Here is a 22,590-nt window from a genome sequence, read left to right as displayed (position 1 = left end):
TCGATTGCGCAGTTACGGGGCCAATATATTTCCCTTTTTCATTAAGCCAATTTGAGCTGGTTTTCTATCACCTGAAACTGAAGAGTCCTGACTAACACAGACTTCTTCTTAAGGCTAGAATATTTTACAAGACTAAGCTCTCAGCTTTGTCCATTTACTGGTATCTACAGTTTGCTGGTCCACCTCTGTCCCTATGATCCTGAGCACTTATGAGAACACTTTGGATTTCTGGCCATTAAATAGCAAAGGGGTTGGGAGCACCCAAGGACTGACGATAACATCAGTGTTCTTTCAGCATCGCAGCAGAGGTTTGGGAACTGGGGTTCATCTGCACCACCCATGAGCTCGGTGACATGGGTGGATTACTTAAGATACCTGCCTGTGCCTGACTTTCCTCATCTACAGAGTGGCTAACGATAGCATCTATTCTGCAGGGTCATTTTGAGAATTACATTTATGTATGTTAAGCACTTTACATACATAAATGTATGTATGCATATATATATATGCCTGGCATATAAGAGGCATTACATAGTGTTCATAAGGCTATCTCAAAAATAGTTACTAATTATGTAAAAGATGAACTAGACAAAAGAAGAGTTTTGAGACAACTAGCTCAATTAATTGGTGACTATAATATTATGGGTAACAGGTAATGAGGGCAGAGAGAAGGATGGAGAGGGGACAGATATAAGGGATATATCGGAGGTGGGCAGACAGGACTGAGAGGTTAATTAAGTGGAAGATGGACACAGGTTTAGGGAGAGGGAGGCAGTAAGATCATACCTCTATTTCGCATGACAGTAAAACCTGAAGAATTTAATTTTGGCTTTAGAACCAGACTAAGAAGCGTTCCCATCCCAGTTCTGCTATTTTTTTTTTTTTCATAGCTATGAGATTTCTGGAAAAATTCCTCAGCTCCTTTGAAATTCAGATTCTTCATCTTAGAATGGGAACACCACCAGGTTTTCTCTCAGAGTGCTTTGTGAAGATAAATGGGACTGTGAATACTTCGTAGTTTGCCCAATAGAAGGCGCCGGGGGTTTAAGAAATACTGCTACTGCTGCTGCTGCTAAGTCGCTTCAGCCATGTCCGACTCTGTGCGACCCCATAGACGGCAGCCCACCAGGCTCCCCCATCCCTGGGATTCTCCAGGCAATAACACTGGAGTGGGTTGCCATGTCCTTCTCCAATGCATCAAAGGGAAAAGTGAAGTCGCTCAGTTGTGTCCGACTCCTAGTGACCCCATGGACTGCAGCCTACCAGGCTCCTCCATCCATGGGATTTTCCAGGCAAGAGTACTGGAGTGGGGCGCCATTGCCTTCCAGATAATGTTATTTGTAAGGTCTGAAGACTGGAGTTCTTCTTAGAAGCACCTGAGGTCTTTCACAGTTTTGCTTTCTCTTTGTTATGTCTGCTGTGTTAGCAGAGATCTTCGGAAACAAACACAGATGATTCAGATACGTTTCAATACACCAGAGTATTTGAGCCAAGCACCCCGGAAGATGCCTGACTTTGACGATGGCTGTATATCGGTGTGCATGTTTTTGCTGTAGCACCCACCTCTGACCTCTGGCCACTTCTGTAGAGCTCAGGCAGCTGCATGAGAGTCTCTGCAGACACGTCTTTCTCTAGGACTCCATAAATGACGGGAGGTGCAGATGTGAAAAGAAGGTTGAAGAAGATCAAGACCCAGTAGTCAGTCATGGATGTTCCTGAAAACCCACAAAAGAACTGGTACCAGAAAAGGAGGTTCACATAGGCCTAGGGACACAAAGAGAAAAAGTCGCATCTTAGAGTCTGCTATGACAGCCATGACCACACATGCCACCCAGTGCTGTTCTGAATGGTGTGATCTCAGCCTCTCAGTACAGCTTCTTTTCTGATGGAATGGAGAACCACAGCTGACCTTACAGCTTTTTCTTTTTTTTGGTAAATGTTTTATTTAAACACACACACATACAGTCAGTTTACTATGTGGTACTGGCACTCATGATTCTAAGAGCTTTATAAATCATTCATTTAATTTTCATAATAACTTGGAAATTATTGTTGTTCCTATTTTACAGATGAGGAAAGTGAGGCAGGGAGAGGCTAAGGAACTTGCCTAAAGTTACCCGGCAGATAAGTGGCAGAGCCAGGATTCAGAGACATTCCAGCTCCAGATGAAGAGAAGCTGGACCTGCGCTGGTAGGTAGCAGCCATCACAACAAATGTTCATTCAATTGCTTTCTGGGTTCTCGATTATTTTTTTCGTGGTGAAGTGGGATGGTGCCAGTGGGTGGGCAACCATCCCAGTTTGTTTGAGGCAAAGGGGTCTCTCAGGACACAGTACTCTTATGACTTCAACAGGGGCAGACCCAGGCAAACCAGGACAGGTGGTCATCCCAGAGGCCAGGCACACACATTCACAATGGTTTCAGTATTTTGTCTCATGTGCAGTGAGTCTGCAATAGCAAAAGCTTTCTGCCCAGAAGCAATGTAGGACACAGGAAAGGTCATTCAACTCAGATTTAGGGGGTCTTGTTTCAAGTCCCAGGGGACACTTTCTATATGACTATATGACTTTAGGTCATTTTAAAAACCTCTATAAATTTTGGTTTCTATGTCTGAAAAAGACATAGAGAATTATACCACATCAGGTCTTAATATCAAGATCCAGTTAGAAACTGCTCATGAACTATAAAGTGCCTTTTTAGTTCAGTTCAGTTGCTCATTTGTGTCCGACTCTTTATGACCCCATGGACTGCAGCACGCCAGGCCTCTCTGTCTATCACCAACTCCCGGAGTTTACCCAAACTCATGTCCATTGAGTCGGTGATGCCATCCAACCATCTCATCCTCTGTTGTCCCCTTCTCTTCCTGCAGTTTCCAAAGTCTATTGTGATCTACACAGCCAAAGGCTTTGGCATAGTCAATAAAGCAGAAATAAGATGTTTTTCTGGAACTCTCTTTGCTTTTTCAATGATCCAATGGACGGTGGCAATTTGATCTCTGGTTCCTCTGCCTTTTCTAAAACCAGCTTGAACATCTGGAAGTCACGGTTCACGTATTGCTGAAGCCTGGCTTGGAAAATTTTGAGCATTAATTTGCTAGCATGTGAGATGAGCACAATTGTGCAGTAATTTGAGCATTCTTTGGCACTGCCTTTCTTTGGGATTGGAATGAAAACTGGCCTTTTCCAGTCCTGCGGCCACTGCTGAGTTTTCCAAATTTGCTGGCATATTGAGTGAAGCACTTTCACAGCATCATCTTTTAGGATCTGAAATAGCTCAACTGGAAAAGCTCATCACCTTCACTAGCTTTGTTCATAGTGATGCTTCCTAAGGCCCACTTGACTTCACATTCCAGGATGTCTGTGGCTCTAGGTGAGTGATCCCACCATGGTAATTATCTGGGTCATGAAGATCTTGTTTGTATAGTTCTTCTGTGTATTGTTGCCACCTCTTCTTAATATCTTCTGCTTCTGTTAGGTCCCTACCATTTCTGTCCTTTATTGAGCCCATCTTTGCATGAAATTTTCCCTTGGTATCTCTCATTTCCTTGAAGAGATCTCTACTCTTTCCCATTTTATTGTTTTCCTCTATTTCTTTGCATTTGTTGCTGAGGAAGGCCTTCTTATCTCTCCTTGCTGTTCTTTGGAACTCTGTATTCAAATGGGTATATCTTTTCTTTTCTCCTTTGCTTTTCACTTCTCTTTGGTAACCCACTCCAGGGTTCTTGCCTGGAGAATCCCATGGACGGGGGAGCCTGGTGGGCTACAGTCCACGGGGTTGCAACGAGTTGGACACGACTGAGCAACTTCACTTCACTTCTCTTCTTTCACAGCTATTTGTAAGGCCTCCTCAGACAGTCATTTTGCTTTTTTGCATTTCTTTTTCTTGGGGATGGTCTTGCTCCCTGTCTCCTGTACAATGTCATGAACCTTCTGTCCACAGTTCATCAGGCCCTCTATCAGATTTAGTCCCTTAAATCTATTTTTCACTTCCACTGTATAATCATAAGGGATTTCATTTAGGTCATACCTGAATGGTCTAGTGGTTTTCCCCACTTTGTTCAATTTAAGTATGAATTTTACAATAAGGAGTTCATGATCTGAGTCACAGTCAGCTCCTGGTCTTGTTTTTGCTGACCGTATAGAGCTTCTCCATCTTTGGCTGTAAAGGATATAATCAATCTGATTTTGCTGTTGGCCATCTGGTGATGTCCATGTGTAGAGTCTTCTCTTGTGTTGTTGGAAGAGGGTGTTTGCTATGACCAGTGTGTTCTCTTGGCAAAAGTCTATTAGCCTTTGCCCTGTATCATTCTGTACTCCAAGGCCAAATTTGCCTGTTACTCCAGGTGTTTCTTGACCTCCTCCTTTTGCATTCCAGTCCCCTATAATGAAAAGGACATCTTTTTGGGGTGTTAGTTCTAAAATGTCTTGTAGGTCTTCATAGAACCATTCAACTTCAGCTTCTTCAGCATTACTGGTCAGGGCATAGACTTGGATTACCATGATATTGAACAGTTTGCCTTGGAAATGAACACAAACCAGTCTGTCATTTTTGAGACTGCATCCAAGTACTGCATTTTGGCCTCCTTTGTTGACTCCTTTGTTGGCTACTCCATTTCCTCTAATGGATTCCTGCCCACAGTAGTAGAAATAATGGTCATTTGAGTTAAACTCACCCATTCCAGTCCATTTTAGTTCGCTGATCCCTAGAAAGTTGACGTTCACTCTTGCCAAGTTTGACCACTTCCACTTTGCCTTGATTCATGTACCTATCATTCCAGTTCCTATTCAACATTGCTCTTTACAGCATCAGACCTTGCTTCTATCACCAGTCACATTGACAACTGCGTGGTGTTTTTGCTTTGGTTCCATCCCTTCATTCTTTCTGGAGTTATTTCTCCACTGATCTCCAGTAGCATACTGGGCACGTACTGACCTGGGGAGTTCATCTCTCAGTGTCCTATCTTTTTGCCTTTTAATACTGTTCATGGGGTTCTCAAGGCAAGAATAAAGTGCCTTTTAATTAACATTAATTGATTCAGATATTATTATTATTGGCACCATAGATACCTTGGAACACTTTAGGATGGAGGCCACGGTCCTTAGAATAGAGTTTCTTAGCCTAGGGTCCATTGATATGCATTATGCATCACTCCTGAAAACATAGTGGTTTAGTGTGCTATTCTGGGGACTGAATCCATAGCCTTCATCACTATCTCAAAAGTTGGTCAAGATCAAAGAACCACAGTCTCAGAAAGCTAAGCTACTCAAATGGCTTCTGATACTGGCCCTATTCTCCATAGTTTACAAATCAGTCCCTGTTTGGCTAGGCAAGAAAGAGGCAGAAACAAGTAGAGAGGATTTCAGTGTGAACAGCCATCAAGGTTTACAGAGCAGAAAGACCATGGGGTCCCTGCTCCTTGGTGATGGGCTTTCTACAAATAAACATTCTCTCTCTCCAAGAATATGAGGCATCCCTTTCTAATATTAGCTAGAAATATGGAGTTAAAAGGAGGGAGTGGTGGAGTAGGCTGCATCATAACTGCTGCTGTTTGTTTAGTCGCTAAATCGTGTCTGACTCTGTTAACCTTGGAGTGTAACCCACCGGGCTCCTCCTCTGGGATTATCCTGGCAATACTGGAATGGGTTTTCCATTTCCTTTTTCAGGGAATCTTACTGACCCAGGGATCAAACTTGTGTCTACATTGCAGGTGGATTTTCCACTCTTGAATCAGGGCATTATAATATTAATAGAAGCAGAAAAACGCAAAGATATGAAAATGAAACCTAGGAGAGGGGCTCCTTTCTTAAAGTCACAGACCACTAAGTCCTGGAATTTTACATTAAAATCACAGCCTAACCTACAGTCAACATTCAGACAGAGATATTATGCATTTCAAATATTTTTGTAAAGTTTTTTATTAACACTTTGACTAAATGTTCAGCTCAGTTCTGTCGCTCACTCATGTCTGACTCTGCGACCCCATGGACTGCAGCACTCCAGGCTTCCCTGTCCATCACCAGCTCCCGGAGTTTGCTCAAACTCATGTCCATAGAGTCGGTGATGCTATCTAACCATCTCATCTTTGATTGTCCCCTTCTCCTCCTGCCTTCAATATTTCCCAGCACCAGGGTCTTTTCAAATGAGTCAGTTCTTTGCATCAGATGGCCAAAGCTGGAGTTTCAGCTTCAGCGTCAGTCCTTCCAATGAATATTCAGGACTGATTTCCTTTAGGTTTGACTGGTCTGATATCCTTGCAGTCCAAGGGACTCTCAAGACTCTTTTCCAACACCACAGTTCAAAGGCATCAATTCTTCGGCACTCAGCTTTCTTTATAGACCAACTCTCACATCCATACATGACTACTGGAAAAACCATAGTTTTGACTAGATGGACCTTTGTTGGTAAAGCAATGTCTCTGCTTTTTAATATGCTGTCTAGGTTGGTAATAGATTTTCTTCCAAAGAGCAAGCGTGTTTTTAATTTCATGGAGGCAGTCACCATCTGCAGTGATTTTGGAGCCCAAGAAAATAAAGTCTGTCACTGTTTCCCCATCTATTTGCCATGAAGTGATGGGACTGGATCCTAGTTTTCTGAATGTTGAGCTTTAAGCCAACTTTTTCACTCTCCTCTTTCACTTTCATCAAGAGGCTCTTTAGTTCTTCACTTTCTGCCATAAGGGTGGTGTCATCTGCATATCTGAGGTTATTGATATTTCTTCTGACAATCTGGATTCCACTTGTGCTTCATCCAGCCCGGCATTTTGCATGATGTACTCTGGTGACTAAGTATGCTAATTCTAATTAGTAAAGTACCAAGAGCTTCCTGAAAAGTTCACTGTGCTAGAAGAAAAAAAAAAATGTTCCTGCTGATGATAGACAAACACACACATGCACAGATCTAAAAATGACCCAAAGTCATCTTTTCCCTAAAGATGGTATTTCAGTAGTGATGTAAATTTTTATTTACTACTAACTTCCTACATATGGACTTAAAAGACCAAGAATAAATTTGGTTGAAAATCATGACATATTTACCTAATCATCCCACTAAGAAGGGATTTAGGTGAAGCAACCTAAGGTCAACATGGGTTTATAAAAGAGAAAACTGAAATTTAAGCAATAAGTTGAAGACTAAAAGCCAAGATGCTTACTAATCAAATTCTGCCCTTTTCAGAATTACAGCTACCAAGTACAAACACATTTTACAGGCTTGCCATAGAATTCCTTATCTAGTGGTACTAGCCAGCTCTATAGACTAAGGCACTATCCTAGGATTTCATTTGTATCTGCATCTTCCACATACCACATGGGACATCCATTAGGGACAGCAGACTTTTTTTTTAAGTAATCTCCTGTAACATGGAAGCAAACCTTTTCATTCTCTCCTGACAGACAGCATTAAACATTTCATAATTCTGCTTGTCACAATCATTTTACAGAAGGTCAAAAATTGGATTCTAAATGAATCAGACAGGGTTTAATTGAATTTAAATGCATAGGGAATAGAAAATGCTAGCAGATGGACAAGCCTAGCAATTTGCTATCAGCTGCTGAAACATAGCAGATTATTCCTAGTAAGACAGCAGGAGTCATCCTGGCTGCTTCCCAAACATCAACAAGCAAAGTAAGCTTCAGGTTGGGCCCTCCCTCTTCACCCCTTACACCAGCAGGAGAGGAAGGGCCACAGGGAAAAGGATGAGTTCTCTGGAGCTACATACCACGTTCTTGTAGAAAAAATACAGAATCATGTTGGAAAGTCGGGTATAACACCAGTGCCCGTGGACGAGGAGGAGCTTGCTGAGATGTCTAAACTGAGAAACAGCAAAGTCGCTGGCCATCACAGCCTGTGGAGACGGCGGAGAGAATGTCACCCCGAGCAAAACATAGTAGAACAGACACAGCATGGCAGCCTGACCTCCAGCAGGCTCAGACTGGTCAAAATGTGGTTTAAATGTAGTAAATCACACAGAGACAAATATCAAACATACATGAAAATCTAAAAAAAAAACAGGAGTACAAATGAACTTAGCAAAACAGAAACAAAGTCACAGATGTAGAAAACAAATTTATGGTTACCAGGGTGCAAGGGGACAGGGATAAACTGGGAGATGTGAAAGTGAAGTTGCTCAGTCGTGTCTGACTCTGTGCGACCCCATAGACGGCAGCCCGCCAGGCTCCACCGTCCCTGGGATTCTCCAGGCAAGAACACTGGAGTGGGTTGCCATGTCCTTCTCCAATGCATGAAAGGGAAAAGTGAAAGTGAAGTCGCTCAGTTCGTATCTGACTCTTAGCGACCCCATGGACTGCAGCCTACCAGGCTCCTCCGGCCATGGGATTCCCCAAGCAAGAGTACTGGCGTGGGTTGCCAGTGCCTTCTCCGAAACTGGGAGATAGGGACTGATATATATACTATATATAAAATAGATAACTAATAAGGATCTATTGCCCAGTACAGGGAGCTCTACTAAATACTCTGTAATAGCCTATGTGGGAAAAGAATCTAAAAACAGTTGGGTATATGTATAATTAATTCATTTTGAAACTAACATAGCATTGTAAGTCAGCTATACTTAAATAAAAATTTTTTTAAATATGTAGTTTAAGCCTTACATGGAGATACCCCCCCAACCCTCCCCAAAAAAAACCCTCTCCAAACAAGCAAAAATGCATGCATACAGAGCCTTAACGGGTTGCCTGGAGTTACCACTCAGCTTTCCAATATGATCCAATGAAACAACACTTCTCTGGTCTACTATTCATGACATAATTTTGGCAAGTGTGCTTTCCCTAGAAAGCAGCTCCCTTAGAACTCTGAGGGAGCATTTGCTTCTCCTCAACGAAGAGAATATAAAAGTATACAGTTATGACTTCACGTGACTATTAATAACACGGCAGGCAAAGGAGATATTTGAATTTCTCATCTTTTGTAAAGACATCAAAGTTTACAATTCTCAGGAAACCCTAAGCCGCACAGCCCACTTTCTTTTGGCAGCACTTGCTCCAATCATGACAAGCAGTCTTTTGGCCAAGCCTCTATCTGAGTTTTGTGCCTTCAACACTATCCAATGCATACACGTGCACACATAAAAACTGGCAAGCACATCTCCCTCTTTCTCTCCTGTCTTCTCTTCGCTTCTCCCTCTCTCTTTAGGATCTTTAGGTCTTTTATTCAAATCCTTAGTAGCTCTCAGCGTAAAGCCATAGTTATTGCAGAGATAACACATATGTTCTTATGATTTATATACGTTTTATTTTTAAAACCGAACAAGTGAGTTAAAATTACCCAGGAAAATACCATAATACTCACCCAGTAAATAATCACTGGGCAAATGAATGGATAAACACCCTGTCACTTACTTCTGAGCTAGCTGCAGACAGCCTCACTCTACCGCAGAGACGTGACCGTGGAGAAGGCTGCCTTTGGATGGGAAGGTCAAGTTTATGGTATTTGGGTGTGCAACATCTACTCACCTGCATGCCTTCTTGCCCAGAGATACCAATGCCAATGTCTGCCACTTGAATCATGCTGACATCGTTAGCACCATCACCTTCGTGAGACAGGAGAAGAGAAACGGATGAGGAGCAAAGAAAAGATGCAAACTGCAAATCAGTAGCAGCCTCTCAAGCCAACAAATGAATCAATCCTTCAAGGTTTATCCTATGTCTCCAAGCTGCCTGGAAGCTGGCTAAGCAGGAATTCAAGGTGGCCTCCTATTGCCATCAGAATTCTAAATCAGTACCACCTGAAAATCCTTTACCTGGGCTAGCCTCCCCTTTGTCTATGTCACTCACTCTACTTCCAATTTCCCAGATATACTCTGCTTCTTCTAGCCCTGCACCTAGTGTTTCTCTATAACACTACACTCATCACCTCCCCCCGCACCCCGCCCCCCCCCGCCCCCCCCCCCCCCCCGCCGCCACCTTGCTCGATTTTAACTGCTCTCTCAGCTTAGATATCACTTCCTCTGGGAAATCCATCTCATATTCCTTTTAAATAATACTCATTTGCTTGTTTTTGGCTATACCGGGTCTTTGTTGCTATGTGTGGGCTTTCTCTAGTTGCAGTGAGCAAGGGCTACTCTCTAGTTACCGTGCGAGGGCTTCTCTTTGCAGCGGCTCCTCTTGTTGTGGAGTAAAGGCTCTATTGAGCATGGGCTTCAACAGCTGCAGCACACTGGCTTAGCTGCCCCACAGCATATGGAATCTTCCTGAACCAGGGATTGAACTCGTGTCTCCTGCATTGGCAGGTGGACTCTTAGCCACTGGACCACCAGGGAAGTCATATTTCTTTTAGATATGATGCCCCTTCCTTAGGTTTCAAGTACCACTGAGTATGTCTCTAGTAAACCTGTCACATGGTATTATGGTTGCTATAGATTTCCTTGTCTCAACACAGGGGCAACTTCTTAAGAGGAGTTATTACATTCCCACTGGTAATGAACATTGGTTGTTCCCAACTGCCCAGCAAACTTTACTTGTTTTCTAATGAAGTATCCGACCTTTCCCTGGGGACTGAGTCTATGTGTTTTGTTAGGATGAACCCAAATCTCCAGATTTGGGATGGGCAACTGAAGAAAGCCCGGGGAATTAGCATCATCTGTTCCCTGGCCTCAGTGATTGGTTCAGAGATGGGTACATGATTCAACTTAATTGATATAATTGACATGTCCAGGGCTCTAGCCTCAGGAACATATGGATCCAGGGCCTTGAACAGTTCACTCATTTATATGTTCTTTCAATAGGACAGTTGAACAGAATTCCACCCTAATCCTGATACTTTATTCCAGCAACTTGAAAACATGTACTACTATTTCTCTGAGGTTGCTAATAGGATGAGATATAAAGGTGGGAATTTTCAGTGGCTAGAACAGCATCCTGAGGGGAGAGGCTACCTGAGACTGAAAATAATCCAGGTAGAAGCAGAGACTATAAGGGAAGACTGAGTTCTCATTGTGCTGATGTCTGAATTTTGGTGTGTCACAGAACTTACTCTCACCCTGTTTCTTTTTTACACTTATATTCATTTTTGGTGATCTTATCTAACATCAAGGCTTTAAATATCATCACTAGACTTCCCAAATTTATGTCTCTAGCCAACTCCTCACTGCTAAAATCTCAGACTGTATCTCCAGCTGCCTGCCTAACATCACTGATGACATCTAATGGATTTCTCAAACTTAATGTAAGACCCAACTCCTGCTTCCCCTGACTCCATCTCAGTAAATGGATACTCCATCCTTTATATTCTTAGAGATAAACCCTTGACCTCCCCCTTGACGCCTACTATTCTTCAACATATCCAAGCCATGAGCAAATTTCACCAGCTCTTTCTTCAAACCATGTCCATTATCTGATCACATCCCACCACCTCCTCTGCTCCCACTTGGGCTCAAGCCACAGTTCTCTTCTCCCTGAATTATTCCAATAGCTGCTCAACTGGATTTCCTATGTCCTTGTGACCCAGTGGTTACTCCCAACACAGCAGCCAATGTGAACCTTCTCAACTTAAGGCAGCTCATGTCCCTCCTCTGCCCAAAGTCCTCCTGCGGCTCCCTATCTCCACAGATAAAAGCCAAAATTCCTAACGGCCTCCAAGACTTTACATGATCTGGTTGCCTGCCACGTTTCTACCCTTCATTAACCTGCAGAAGACTCTTCCTTTTGCTCAACCTGCTTTGGGTTTGACACACTGAGCACGGTCCATATCCTGACATTTCACTGTCTTCTCTGCCAGAAATTCACCACCCCCCCCCCGCCCCCACCCCGCCAAGATCTCCTATGGCTGCTTTATCATCTCCTTCAAGTCTCTGCTCATACCATCTAATCAGTAAGGCTATCTCTGAAAAACCTATTTTAAATAGCAGCCCCTTCCCCTTCCCCCAATGCTCTTCATCCCTTGATTTTAATTTTTTCAACAGCACTTGTCACTATCTGATATCTTAAATCTTTATACCTTTTTGTTTTGTTTCACTTTTTACTGCATTGCCCTCCTCCTAGATGTAAGCTCCTTAAGAAAAGGTACTCTGTTGGTCTTGTACATTCGTCTTTATCTACTGCCTAGGATAATGCCTGGTACATAGAAGGCACTCAATAAACAGTTGTTGAACAAATAAATAAATGAATTGTTAATTTTCCTGACTTTAACTTTCTTGAAGGTAGAACTCAGGGACTCATCAGGTCTACGTTTAACTACATAACCCTCCTAATCCAGGTGATCTGGGGATCTGATATGTAACACAGACTCCTATTATGTTGTTTTCTATGTCACACCTCTACCACCTGATTCATAACAGGGGGCCAAATAGGTGATGGAGGGCAAAGGGGAGACAGTCGGGGGATGGAGAGAAAGAAGGGAGGAGAAGGACAGACCCACAGAAGGGCAAAGGGATGTACGGAAGAAAGGATAAGCAGAAGAATCAGCCTTTGGTGTGACGTGAAAGGGAGAAGCATGGGGCTGGGTCCCACTCCCACTCACCGATGGCCAGGGTCATCACCCGGAGGTGGCTGCGCACCAGTTTTACCACCTCACTCTTCTGCAGGGGCGTGGCTCGGCAGCAGACAACAGCTTGGCAGCAAGCAGTCAGCTCCAGGAACTGCTTCTGCAGACTCTCTTGCAGGGCAAACTCCAGGGTCTTCCCTGTGATAATGAGTGCGGCCCGAAGCCCTGAGCCCTGCAGGGTGGGAGGAGGCTGGTGTAAACTCACACTCAACGATGCTTGCTCCGGAGAAGCTGGGTTCTTCTGAAGTTCTTTCAAAATTGTATCCATCAGCATCTCGCAGGCATTCTTGAAACAAGAGGCACAGACATTTAGCCTCGGGGCTCCCTTGCCGGCCACTTTCAGCTAAATTTATCACTGCTATTCTTTAACATCTGCCGCATCCAGGCAACCCCAGGGAGGCAGTAACAGGTTCCTTCTGAAGACCTCACGCTCTTCTGCAGAGCTTCTATGTGTATGTGGGAAGGGGATAAATGGATGAGGAACATCTCACTTCCAACTATACAACTGAGAAATAAGTGTTAAGATTTGTTATTTGTGCAGTTTACTTCTCAAACTATCAAGTGCGCTCTGGTCTCATTCTTCCATTTTCTATGTGCTTGGCTTTAGGCAAATTACATAACCTCTCTCACCCTCAACTTTCTAATCTGAAAAATACAAATGTCTACATTATACAGCTGTTGTGAGGAATAAGTGAAATAATGCACGCAAAGCTCCTAGTGTAAAGCACAATACTCGGAATTTAAAACAGTAATTATTATTTTTCTCTTCTTTTTGATTCCACACATTTATTCACTAATTCACTTAACTATTTATTGAGAATTCTAGGTGCTGGGGACAAGTCAATGAACCGGAAGTCCCCACCCTCACCGAGCTAACATTCTGGTTCTGTTCTCAGCGGCCTCATCACGGCTGGTTTGCATACAATCCCTCCACTCTCCTCACCCCAGGCTTGTTAGGAAGGTCTCTGAAGACAGACAGCACTTTTAATTTATTTTTGAAACCATCATAACGCCTAAAAGAGGACCAAGTTGGTCACTCAATAAATATTCATTGATGAATTCTACTCAAAACAAGCACCATAAATTTAACCAGAAACTATAGTGTCAAATGACACACAGAGCCAAACAAAAGCCTAGAGCAGTGCACTTAAGTTTATACACTCAGTCTAAAAAAATTTATTCAGGAAAGAGTTCCTCACTCAGAGGCTATTTTCTCTTATTTCAAATGCTGTTTTATCAACTATTTCTCAACCCACAATAAAATGGATGAAAAGTAGGTATGGATATGTAGGCACACACAGAAACAATGCTTAACAACCACATACACAATAAACAAGAGATTCAATTTCAAAATGGCAACCTTTACCATGGGTACAAATCCGATCCCATACACTTCAAATGTCCCCAATGAATCAACTATGCTCATTAGAGGCTCAAAATGTAATAAAAAAAAAAAAGATAAAAAATTATCTTTAAAAACCCTCTGGAGTTGGGTTAAATTAAAATGGTACATTTGGAAGGTAACATACTCTGCAGTCATTGAAAATCAAGATGCCTCCTATTAACCTGTTGTGAGCTGTTTAGTTGCTAAGTCATGTCAGACTCTTTTGCAACCCTATGGACTGTAGCCGGCCAGACCCATCTGTCCAGGTGATTTCCCAGGCGAGAATACTGGAGTAGGTTGCCATTTTCTTTTCTGGGGGATCTTCCAACCCAGGGATCGAACTCACATCTCCTACAGTGGCAGGCGGGTTCTTTACCAGCGAAGCACCAGGGGAGCCCTTACATCTGCCAGGGGCCATATTAAACAATTTACATTTTCCATTTAATATGCACAACAATGCTATGAAATGGGCACTACTCTCACATTACAGGTTAAGGAAAATGACTCAGGCGGTTAACTCCCAAAGGTCACATACCTGGTCACTGGCAGGCTAAGCATTTGAATCCAGGTCTTACTAGACTTAAGGGCACATCCATTTTAGTGACTAAAATGACCAGGCATTTTCTGGTGCTAACTCCCTTGCTGATACTGGGATCTGGCTGCTAGTTTTGCTTATGGGTTCCTGGGCCACTGTCCACTGCCAAGGAGAACTAAGTCTGTATTAAGGAAAATTCTCTTCCCTCAAAGTGTACCATCTAGTTGGGTATTGATTGACGATTGGCCATAAAAACATGGCTAATCAAACATGGTAGCCTGTGGCCAAGACCCAAGACATGATCTGGGTGGCAAGTTCCAGAGAACTTCTGAGAGGTAGGTTGCTATGGCAAAATGAACGTGACTGATAGAGCCTGACAACTTAGGAAGGAAGGAGGAAGGTTTTCCAAGCAAATTATACAACACACACAAATTCTTAGTGTCACTGTATTAAGAATCTTCAATAAAATGCCTGTTTAACTAATTAGATTATTTGTGTTAGAGATTAGTGACAGGACTTCCCTGGTGGCTCAGACGGTAAAGCGTCTGTCTACAACGTGGGAGACCTGAGTTCGAGCCCTGGGTTGGGAAGATCCCCTGGAGAAGGAAATGGCAATCCACTCCAGTACTATTGCCTGGAAAATCCCATGGACAGAGAAGCCTGGTAGGTTACAGTCTATGGGGTCACAAAGAGTCGCACATGACTGAGCAACCTCACTTTCACTAATTAGATTATTTGTGTTAGAGATTAGTAACAAGGCTGGAGGGAAGAGGGTATTGGAAAATATAGGCTGAATCCAAACCTTTTAAATTCCTTCTCCTTAAAAAAGGAGAATAAAAAACTTTTTTCCCTTCAAGTTCTTTCAACTTTTGATATTCTCAGGTGCACTGTATAAAATCTGCCACTAGAGGGCAAGATTATCCTCTGAGCCTAATTTTAGAATTATCAGGAAAATATTCACACAGTTACACCAGAAATCACTTCCCCTCAGCTTGAAAGGGAGGAAGATGCTTGCCTCACATCTTGACATATTTTGTCATCATGGGCTAAATCTGGTCAACTCAGTGACAATTCAATATGGGGGTAAGAGAGAAGCAAATTCATTGGAAATTCTTTTAATGGGAATTTTTTCCTTTGAATCATTATATTTTCCAAGCTTTTAAAATAACTAAACCAGCTACATTGCTGGACAGTAGTAGCAGTACAGTTGCTAAGTCGTGTCTGACTCCTCTGACCAAATGGATTGTAGCCGGCCAGGCTCCTCTGTCCATGGAATTCTCCAGGCAAGAATACTGGAGTGGGTTGCCATTTCCTTCTCCAGGGGACCTTTCTGACCCAGGGATCGAACCCAGGTCTCCTGCATTGCAGGCCCGACTCTTTACCACTGAGCCACCAGGGAAGTCCCACTGCTGGACAGAAGAACTGATTATCAAGCAGTTAATGGTCATTGGTTTTTCCTTCTCCTAACAGTCATGAAATCACAAGTATTCCACTGGCTTTGGAAAAAAGGAGACTGGGCTAATCTCAGGGTACATACTTTACTTTCAGTATTGAGGATAAAGAGCTTGTCATTTGGCTCCAGTAATTTGCACGCATAGGCAATATTGACAGCTGTCTCCTGTTTGTCCCCTGTCAGCATCCAGATCTTGATTCCAGCTTTGTGAAGGGCTTCTATAGCCTCAGGGACCCCCTCCTGCAGACGATCTTCAATGCCAGTAGCACCTAGAAAATAACCAGAGTTTAACAGCACTTGTAAGAAACAAAAGCCAGCTGAAGCTCACCTAAACTGTGATGGAACCTATCTGTTAGCTGATCCTGTTCTGGACTATGCAAACCACTCCTGTAGCTTCAAGGGGTCCAAATAAAATGTTGACTCCTCAGACCAAAATCATATACAAAAAAGTAATATTGGGGGAGGAAAGCCTTAGCACTCAATGAGTTTATCAAACTCACTTGCTCTCCTTCTGGCTAGCTTTCTTCTAGGGGGATTGAGGGGATTTCATTCAGTTACTTATATAAACTTACTCCCCAATTTTATAATTCTATGATACTCCTAAGGGTAAAGACAGGCTTTTAAAGAATGTTCTGGTCAGTAACCCATAATATCTATTTTCAATGCTCTTTCATACTATAAGTCCATAATTTCCTTTTCTAAAACAACTGAGACTAGCTTTATTTTGGAACTCAAAGTCTCTGCAGATTTTTAGGTAACACGGTACATGAGTCATATCTTATAATATCTGGTAATCAAGCATATTAATATTTCTTTAGCAAAACTTATAAATTACAATAATCACACTAATTAGGATAACAAATACTTTAAACCATCTTATCAAATCAGGCCTGATCTGGCCACTAAATGAGTTTTGGCAGTAAAGCCACAGAGCATGTTGAGTTTGGGACCGCAGACAAGGAAAAGTGGATCTATTATAGACCACTCACACTGTCATGGAGAAACGACTTGGGAGGAAGATCATTACTCGGCTGGCTAGAGACCAAGTCAGGTCATTGCTTTTCTCTGAACCTGAGGAATGGAGCTTAGAGACTGGTATTTTGGTGTGTTAGCATTTATATTAGTACCTAGAGGTCCAGACTCTAAAACTGTGTTTTTCAACCTTGACTGCCTCTTGGGAACTACTTGGGGAACTTTGAAAACTTCAAATACCCAGGCCATATATCAGGCCAACTGAATCAGATTCTGGGGGTAGGCACTGGTATTATTTAAACTCCTCCAGGTGATTTTAAGATGCAGTTCAATCTGAAACAAGAGGTGTCAGGTGTGCAACTTTTAGCTGAAACCAAAAAGTAAGAGAGAAAAAAAAATTTAGTCCAATTGCAGGCACAGAATAAAGAATATGGGCCCTAGAGTGAGAGATGGATAGCTCTGAGCTTTTCTCCAGCTCTGCCAGTGACTAGACTGTGACTCTGAACAAGTCATTAAACTGCTCTGCACCAAGTTTCTTCTATGTAAAACAGATCTGTAGTGTGGGATTCAAAAAGACAACATATTAAAAAACCTTATCCAATACCTGGCAAGAAACTCTAGCTTTCTTCTCTTGACCAAGGGTATTTATTCAGCTTTATATTCTATGCTAAGTGTTGAATTAAATGATCTTAAGGATGATCACGCTGAGCCTACCACAAATGAAGTCAAGTTTACCGTGCTCAAAAACGGACTGGGAAGGATTGGAAGGTGGGTAGAAATCAAACTGGACAGGGTGGATAGAAACATATGTATCTGTTAGATCAAAGTGGGAAAAAAGGCACTGGTGAATAACTAATACAGAGACATTAGGCATTTAAAAAAATTCTCCATTAAGACAATACACCATAGTCCACCTACCAAGTAAAGTTAGTTTGTTCTCCAACCTCATGGCAGATTCAAGGAGTAATTCTTCCCTGTTGTCAATGCTGGTTTCAGCTAAAAAATGATTTCTCAGCCACTCTGCATATTCAGTGTCACTCATGACCTATGGGGGAGGGGAAAAAGCTATGAGGCAAGCTATGTGATAAACCTGTCAAGACCCACGCTAGAAAAATATCAAATCATGAACTCATTTTAGGTATACCCCTTTCTGGGTTCACTTAGGCCAGGTCCAAATACCATACCTGGCAGCAAACCTCCCAAGCTTTGTGATCAGACTAGTAAAACCCTGAGGATGGATGGACCCCGTAGCTCAGTATCTCCAGGAAATTCTACTCATAAGATGAAAGTGGGTTAATCTATTTAAGCCAGGAACTATGCAGAGAGAAAGGAGCCACTTGAAAGTGAAATCCAGGGGGATTCTAATGGTGCAGCTGAGAAAGTGGTGTTAGGTACTCAATTCCAGGTGTCACATAGCTATAGCAGCAGCAGTTTTGTTTGGCCGCACCATGCGGCATGTGGGATCTTAGTTCCCCTACTTAGGGATCAAACCCACACTCCCTGCATTGGAAGCATGGACTCTTAACCACTGGACCACTGGGAAAGTCCCACCTTTGATTACTTTTGATGGTTGGTTTATGGGGTGAGTTATTCATAGGCGTTAAAAGAAAGAGGAAGCCGAATGAGTGAAGCAAGAAAGCTCTCTTCCAAACAAAACATTAAGTGGAATTCCTAGAGAAAGAACCAATGCTACATGTTCCTCTGTCTTCAGATTGCTGTAGAGAAGAAATCTACTTTCAATTCTTATAAAGCAGCATGGAGTTGATGGGGTGAGCCAATTTCTCTACTCATTCCTGCCCACAAGGTAATTTGATTTGGGAGAATCTGACATCTGCTGGGCTCTATCTTTATTAGGACAGAAATCATTCCCACTGAAAAGGCAGAGGCTCTGTTTTGATCTTGATTTCTTCACTCTTACAACCATGTGTGAGACAGGCTTTTGATTATCCTTGCAGCTGATATGAAGTGCTTCGGAGTCTATAAAATATGCTACTTTCCCTAAGGCAGTTCCCAAGAATTAGAATTTGGGAAAGAAATGAGAGATGCCTGCACTGGTCTCAGGACCTAGTTACAGTCTCCAATTCAGTTAAGACTCCAATTCAGTCCGCAGTTCTCTCAGGAGCTCTATCATTTAGGAATTATCGGACAGCCAATAAAGAATGGATGCTTTGATCTACCCATTTCTCTCCACCTTCTCTACTAGTTAGAGCTCACAATGAAGGACAGAAAATTGACACTCTGGCTTCTAACACAGCAAAAATTAACTGCAGGGCTCAGATCCAGGGAGGGAGAGGATGACAGAATGGGTGGGAGGTAGTTATGGAGAAGCGAGAGAGTTGGCAAGAGCAGCCTCCTTGGTTCTCCTCCAGTATTTCCCCTGTGTGGACTGACAGATAAATCACTGAAGGACAAGAAACAAGGAAGAAAGTCTTAGCTATATCTTGATAGCAGACTCCCTTCCCTTCCCCATAAGTACATTCTTCCCTTGCCCTAGGCCTTACTAGATTTTCCTTCCCTACCTTAAGTAGACTTCTCCACCTTCTCCTGCCACAGCTCTCATCAATAGCTAGCTGAATCTCCACTGAAGGAAGAAACATTACCTAGGTGTGCATTTGGGGATACAGTTGTAGGGATGGGACTCGGCATGTCTTGGCTTATTAATAAGGGACAGGAATCTAAAGGTGTAAGGCTTTGCATAGGCCTATTACACCTGAGTGGGCTTCCCAGGTGGCACTAGTGGTAAAGAACTTGCCAGTACAGGATACATGAAAAGATGCGGGTTCAACCCCTGGGTCAGGAGGATGCTCTGGAGAAGGAAATAGGAACATACTCCAGTATTTCTGCCTGGAGAAGCCCATGGACAGAGGAGCCTGGTGGGTCCACAGGGTTGCAAAGAGTCAGACACAACTAAAGCAACTTAGCACAAAGCACACATTACAGCTGAGCAGCTGGACTTGGTCAGTACTGAAGCCAGGCCCCACTGAAAACTTGACGAATTTACTCTTAAAAGACTATGTATCTCAGTCTCTCCCAGGGATGGTTTTGGTAGTAACACCCCTCAAATCACTTCTTGGAACTCTACTTTCTTATTACATAATTTTTCATGTAGAAAGGAAGAACTAGGTCTCAGAAAACTTTGAGATAATATTTAGGGAATTTATCTGGATTTGCAGATAAAGATGTACAAGCCAACGAGGAAAAAATATCAAGAACTTCTAAGGGGAAAATAAAGGCCAGTCTCTGGCCTCATTCATTAAAATGCTACAAGACAGAGGGAAGACATTTACAAGGTACTGAGAGCCAGAGAGTAGGGTCCAGGGATTTTTACTCCCAGCCATACTGCAGTTTCCATGGGCTTCTCCAGGCAGGAATACTTTGCCGACAAAGGTCCGTCTAGTCAAGGCTATGGTTTTTCCTGTGGTCATGTATGGATGTGAGAGTTGGACTGTGAAGAAGGCTGAGCGCCGAAGAATTGATGCTTTTGAACTGTGGTGTTGGAGAAGACTCTTGAAAGTCCCTTGGACTGCAAGGAGATCCAACCAGTCCATTCTGAAGGAGATCAACCCTGGGATTTCTTTGGAAGGAATGATGCTAAAGCTGAAACTCCAGTACTTTGGCCACCTCATGAGAAGAGCTGACTCATTGGAAAAAAACCCTGATGTTGGGAGGGATTGGGGGCAGGAGGAGAAGGGGACGACCGAGGATGAGATGGCTGGATGGCATCACGGACTCAACGGATGTGAGTCTGAGTGAACTCCGGGAGATGGTGATGGACAGGGAGGCCTGGCGTGCTGCAATTCATGCAGTCGCAAAGAGTCCATGGGGACACGACTGAGCGACTGAACCAAACCGAACTGCAGTTTCCAAATGAAAATACTCAGATCTATTGAAAACTTTTCTGGCAAAATACTCTGAGAACAAACTCTGACCAACTAATATATAAGGAATAAGGAAGTTATATGAAAAGAAAGCCACTGGCCCAGGAACTTTCTCAGATATCTGGATCAGGGTTTAATACATGCTTGTTTTCATTAAATGATGGTCGAACACACGAAAGAAGGAAGCCTTTGGGTGCCCCAAGCAGCCTCACCCGCTTTGCTATACACAGAGTGCGCAGCCCTCGTTTGGCGTAGTCATCCAAGTGCTTCTGGGTTTTCTCCCTTATCATCATCTGCTGTTTTTCCAGACCTGGTCCATCTGAAATAATTGACGAAACACAAGTGCTCCTACCAGTTTATCCAACGACAGACATTTTTAAAAAATAATGGAACCTTAATCCATAACAAACAAAAGACCTCATAGTTTTGAATCCTAAATGTGCATTTATAAAAGGGATCCCCTCAGAATAAATCTTTCCCTTGTTCCTTTCTCCTTGGGGAGAAAAAGGCTCCCAAATTAATGCAAATACCATTCCCACAACAGTGATAATGATAGTAACAATGATTATACTGATGCTGTCTTCCACTGAGCACTTACCATTTTCTAGGCTCTGAGCAGAGGCACTGCGTATATTGCATATAGTATATCCCTTTGATCCATTATCTGCTGATTATACTATGGACAAATGTTATTTGTTTTTGTAAAAATGTGAAAGCCTATACTTGAGAACCCTAATATTGCATAAGAATTATATAAAAATGTAACCCTATACTTGAGTGTAACTTCTATTGTTTTAAATGTTTGTGTCCTCTGCCATGAGTTACACAACATTCTCACTTTCAAAAAAAAGAATACAGATTTGAACCCTGGTCTATGGAACCCCAAAACTTAGGTGCTTTCTCACCAAATCCTAGGCAGCTTCCCCTACTTCATCAAGTGTGATGGATCCTCACAGATCTGCTTGTTTGCCTTTACAAGACCATTGAGAGTGGCCCTGTGATCACGAAGCCCTTCCCATCACTTCTTTCTCAGACCTGCATGAACCCACCTGGGGAAGCCACAGAGAGCAACTCCATGATCGTGGAATCAGCGCCCTTTGTATATACAACCACTTGGTTGGAAAGGGGGTGCCGGACCACCACGGACATTCTTTTCCTTACTGAGTCGAAGGGCAGGATATGTAGGAGTTGAAATGTTAATGGTCCCAAAGCGGCGAAGTCCACCACGACCTGCTCTGGGGTCCGGGACTGCAGAGTGCACTGGTAAGCCCGGGCAGCGTACACTAAGGCGGCTTCATCAGGGCTCTCAGCCTCATAACACAGGCTGGAGGTCAAGGGCTGTCCAGCGAGGGCTTCTACCTTGCCATTTGCGATGCCTGCATCGCTGTTTTGTTTCTCAATTTCTGTGGGACATGCTGAGTTATCAGAGCCCTGGAGGCTCTCACTTGTCTGGGAGATCTCTTCCTCCACAGGTGAGGCTGGTTTCATTCTATTAAACAGAGAGAGTCTGCTCACAAAGGCGTTTGGGACCCCAGATGGCTCTTTCCCACTGGCAAGAGATGGTGAACTTGACCTTCGGACAGACAGTCTCTGGAAGAGGTTTTTAATCTCATCCAAAGATTTAATGGGTATTCCACGCAGAGAGGAGAGTCCGACCTAGGAAAGATAACATGAGAAGGTCTCAATAAAACAGTCAAAAGCAGTTGATAGCAACTACGAAGTCAAACTAGGGGACAAAAGGACAATGAAAAGTTACTACTCCCTTACATAGCAAACTGTTTCATATTTAACAATGATGCAAAAAATAATAATAAAAATAAAAGCAGCCATTATGAAAAAGATTTGCTAATGTTGGTAGCACTGTGAATTTC

The 22,590-nt window shown here is 42.9% G+C and overlaps 1 protein-coding gene across 5 annotated transcripts in view; it reads right to left on the bottom strand.

Annotated features, from left to right (window-relative positions):
* The window catches only part of ATP10D (ATPase phospholipid transporting 10D (putative)), a 126,924-nt gene that overhangs the window by 15,967 nt on the left and 88,367 nt on the right, over nucleotides 1-22,590 (bottom strand). For all 5 annotated transcript variants that reach the window (XM_069593060.1, XM_069593062.1, XM_069593063.1 and 2 more), the window contains 8 exons: nucleotides 21,769-22,375; nucleotides 20,932-21,038; nucleotides 17,760-17,886; nucleotides 15,954-16,138; nucleotides 12,474-12,783; nucleotides 9,470-9,546; nucleotides 7,717-7,842; nucleotides 1,564-1,764 (listed from right to left, as the gene is read on the bottom strand). In XM_069593060.1, coding sequence (XP_069449161.1) covers nucleotides 1,564-1,764; nucleotides 7,717-7,842; nucleotides 9,470-9,546; nucleotides 12,474-12,783; nucleotides 15,954-16,138; nucleotides 17,760-17,886; nucleotides 20,932-21,038; nucleotides 21,769-22,375 — 1,740 coding nt within the window. The remainder of the gene's footprint in view (nucleotides 1-1,563; nucleotides 1,765-7,716; nucleotides 7,843-9,469; nucleotides 9,547-12,473; nucleotides 12,784-15,953; nucleotides 16,139-17,759; nucleotides 17,887-20,931; nucleotides 21,039-21,768; nucleotides 22,376-22,590) is intronic.

This window comes from Ovis canadensis, chromosome 6, assembly GCF_042477335.2.
Source record: "Ovis canadensis isolate MfBH-ARS-UI-01 breed Bighorn chromosome 6, ARS-UI_OviCan_v2, whole genome shotgun sequence".
NCBI classification, from domain to species: Eukaryota; Metazoa; Chordata; class Mammalia; order Artiodactyla; family Bovidae; genus Ovis; species Ovis canadensis.
Note: the sequence above shows the minus strand (reverse complement) of the source record. Positions and strands in the feature narration are given on the sequence as shown.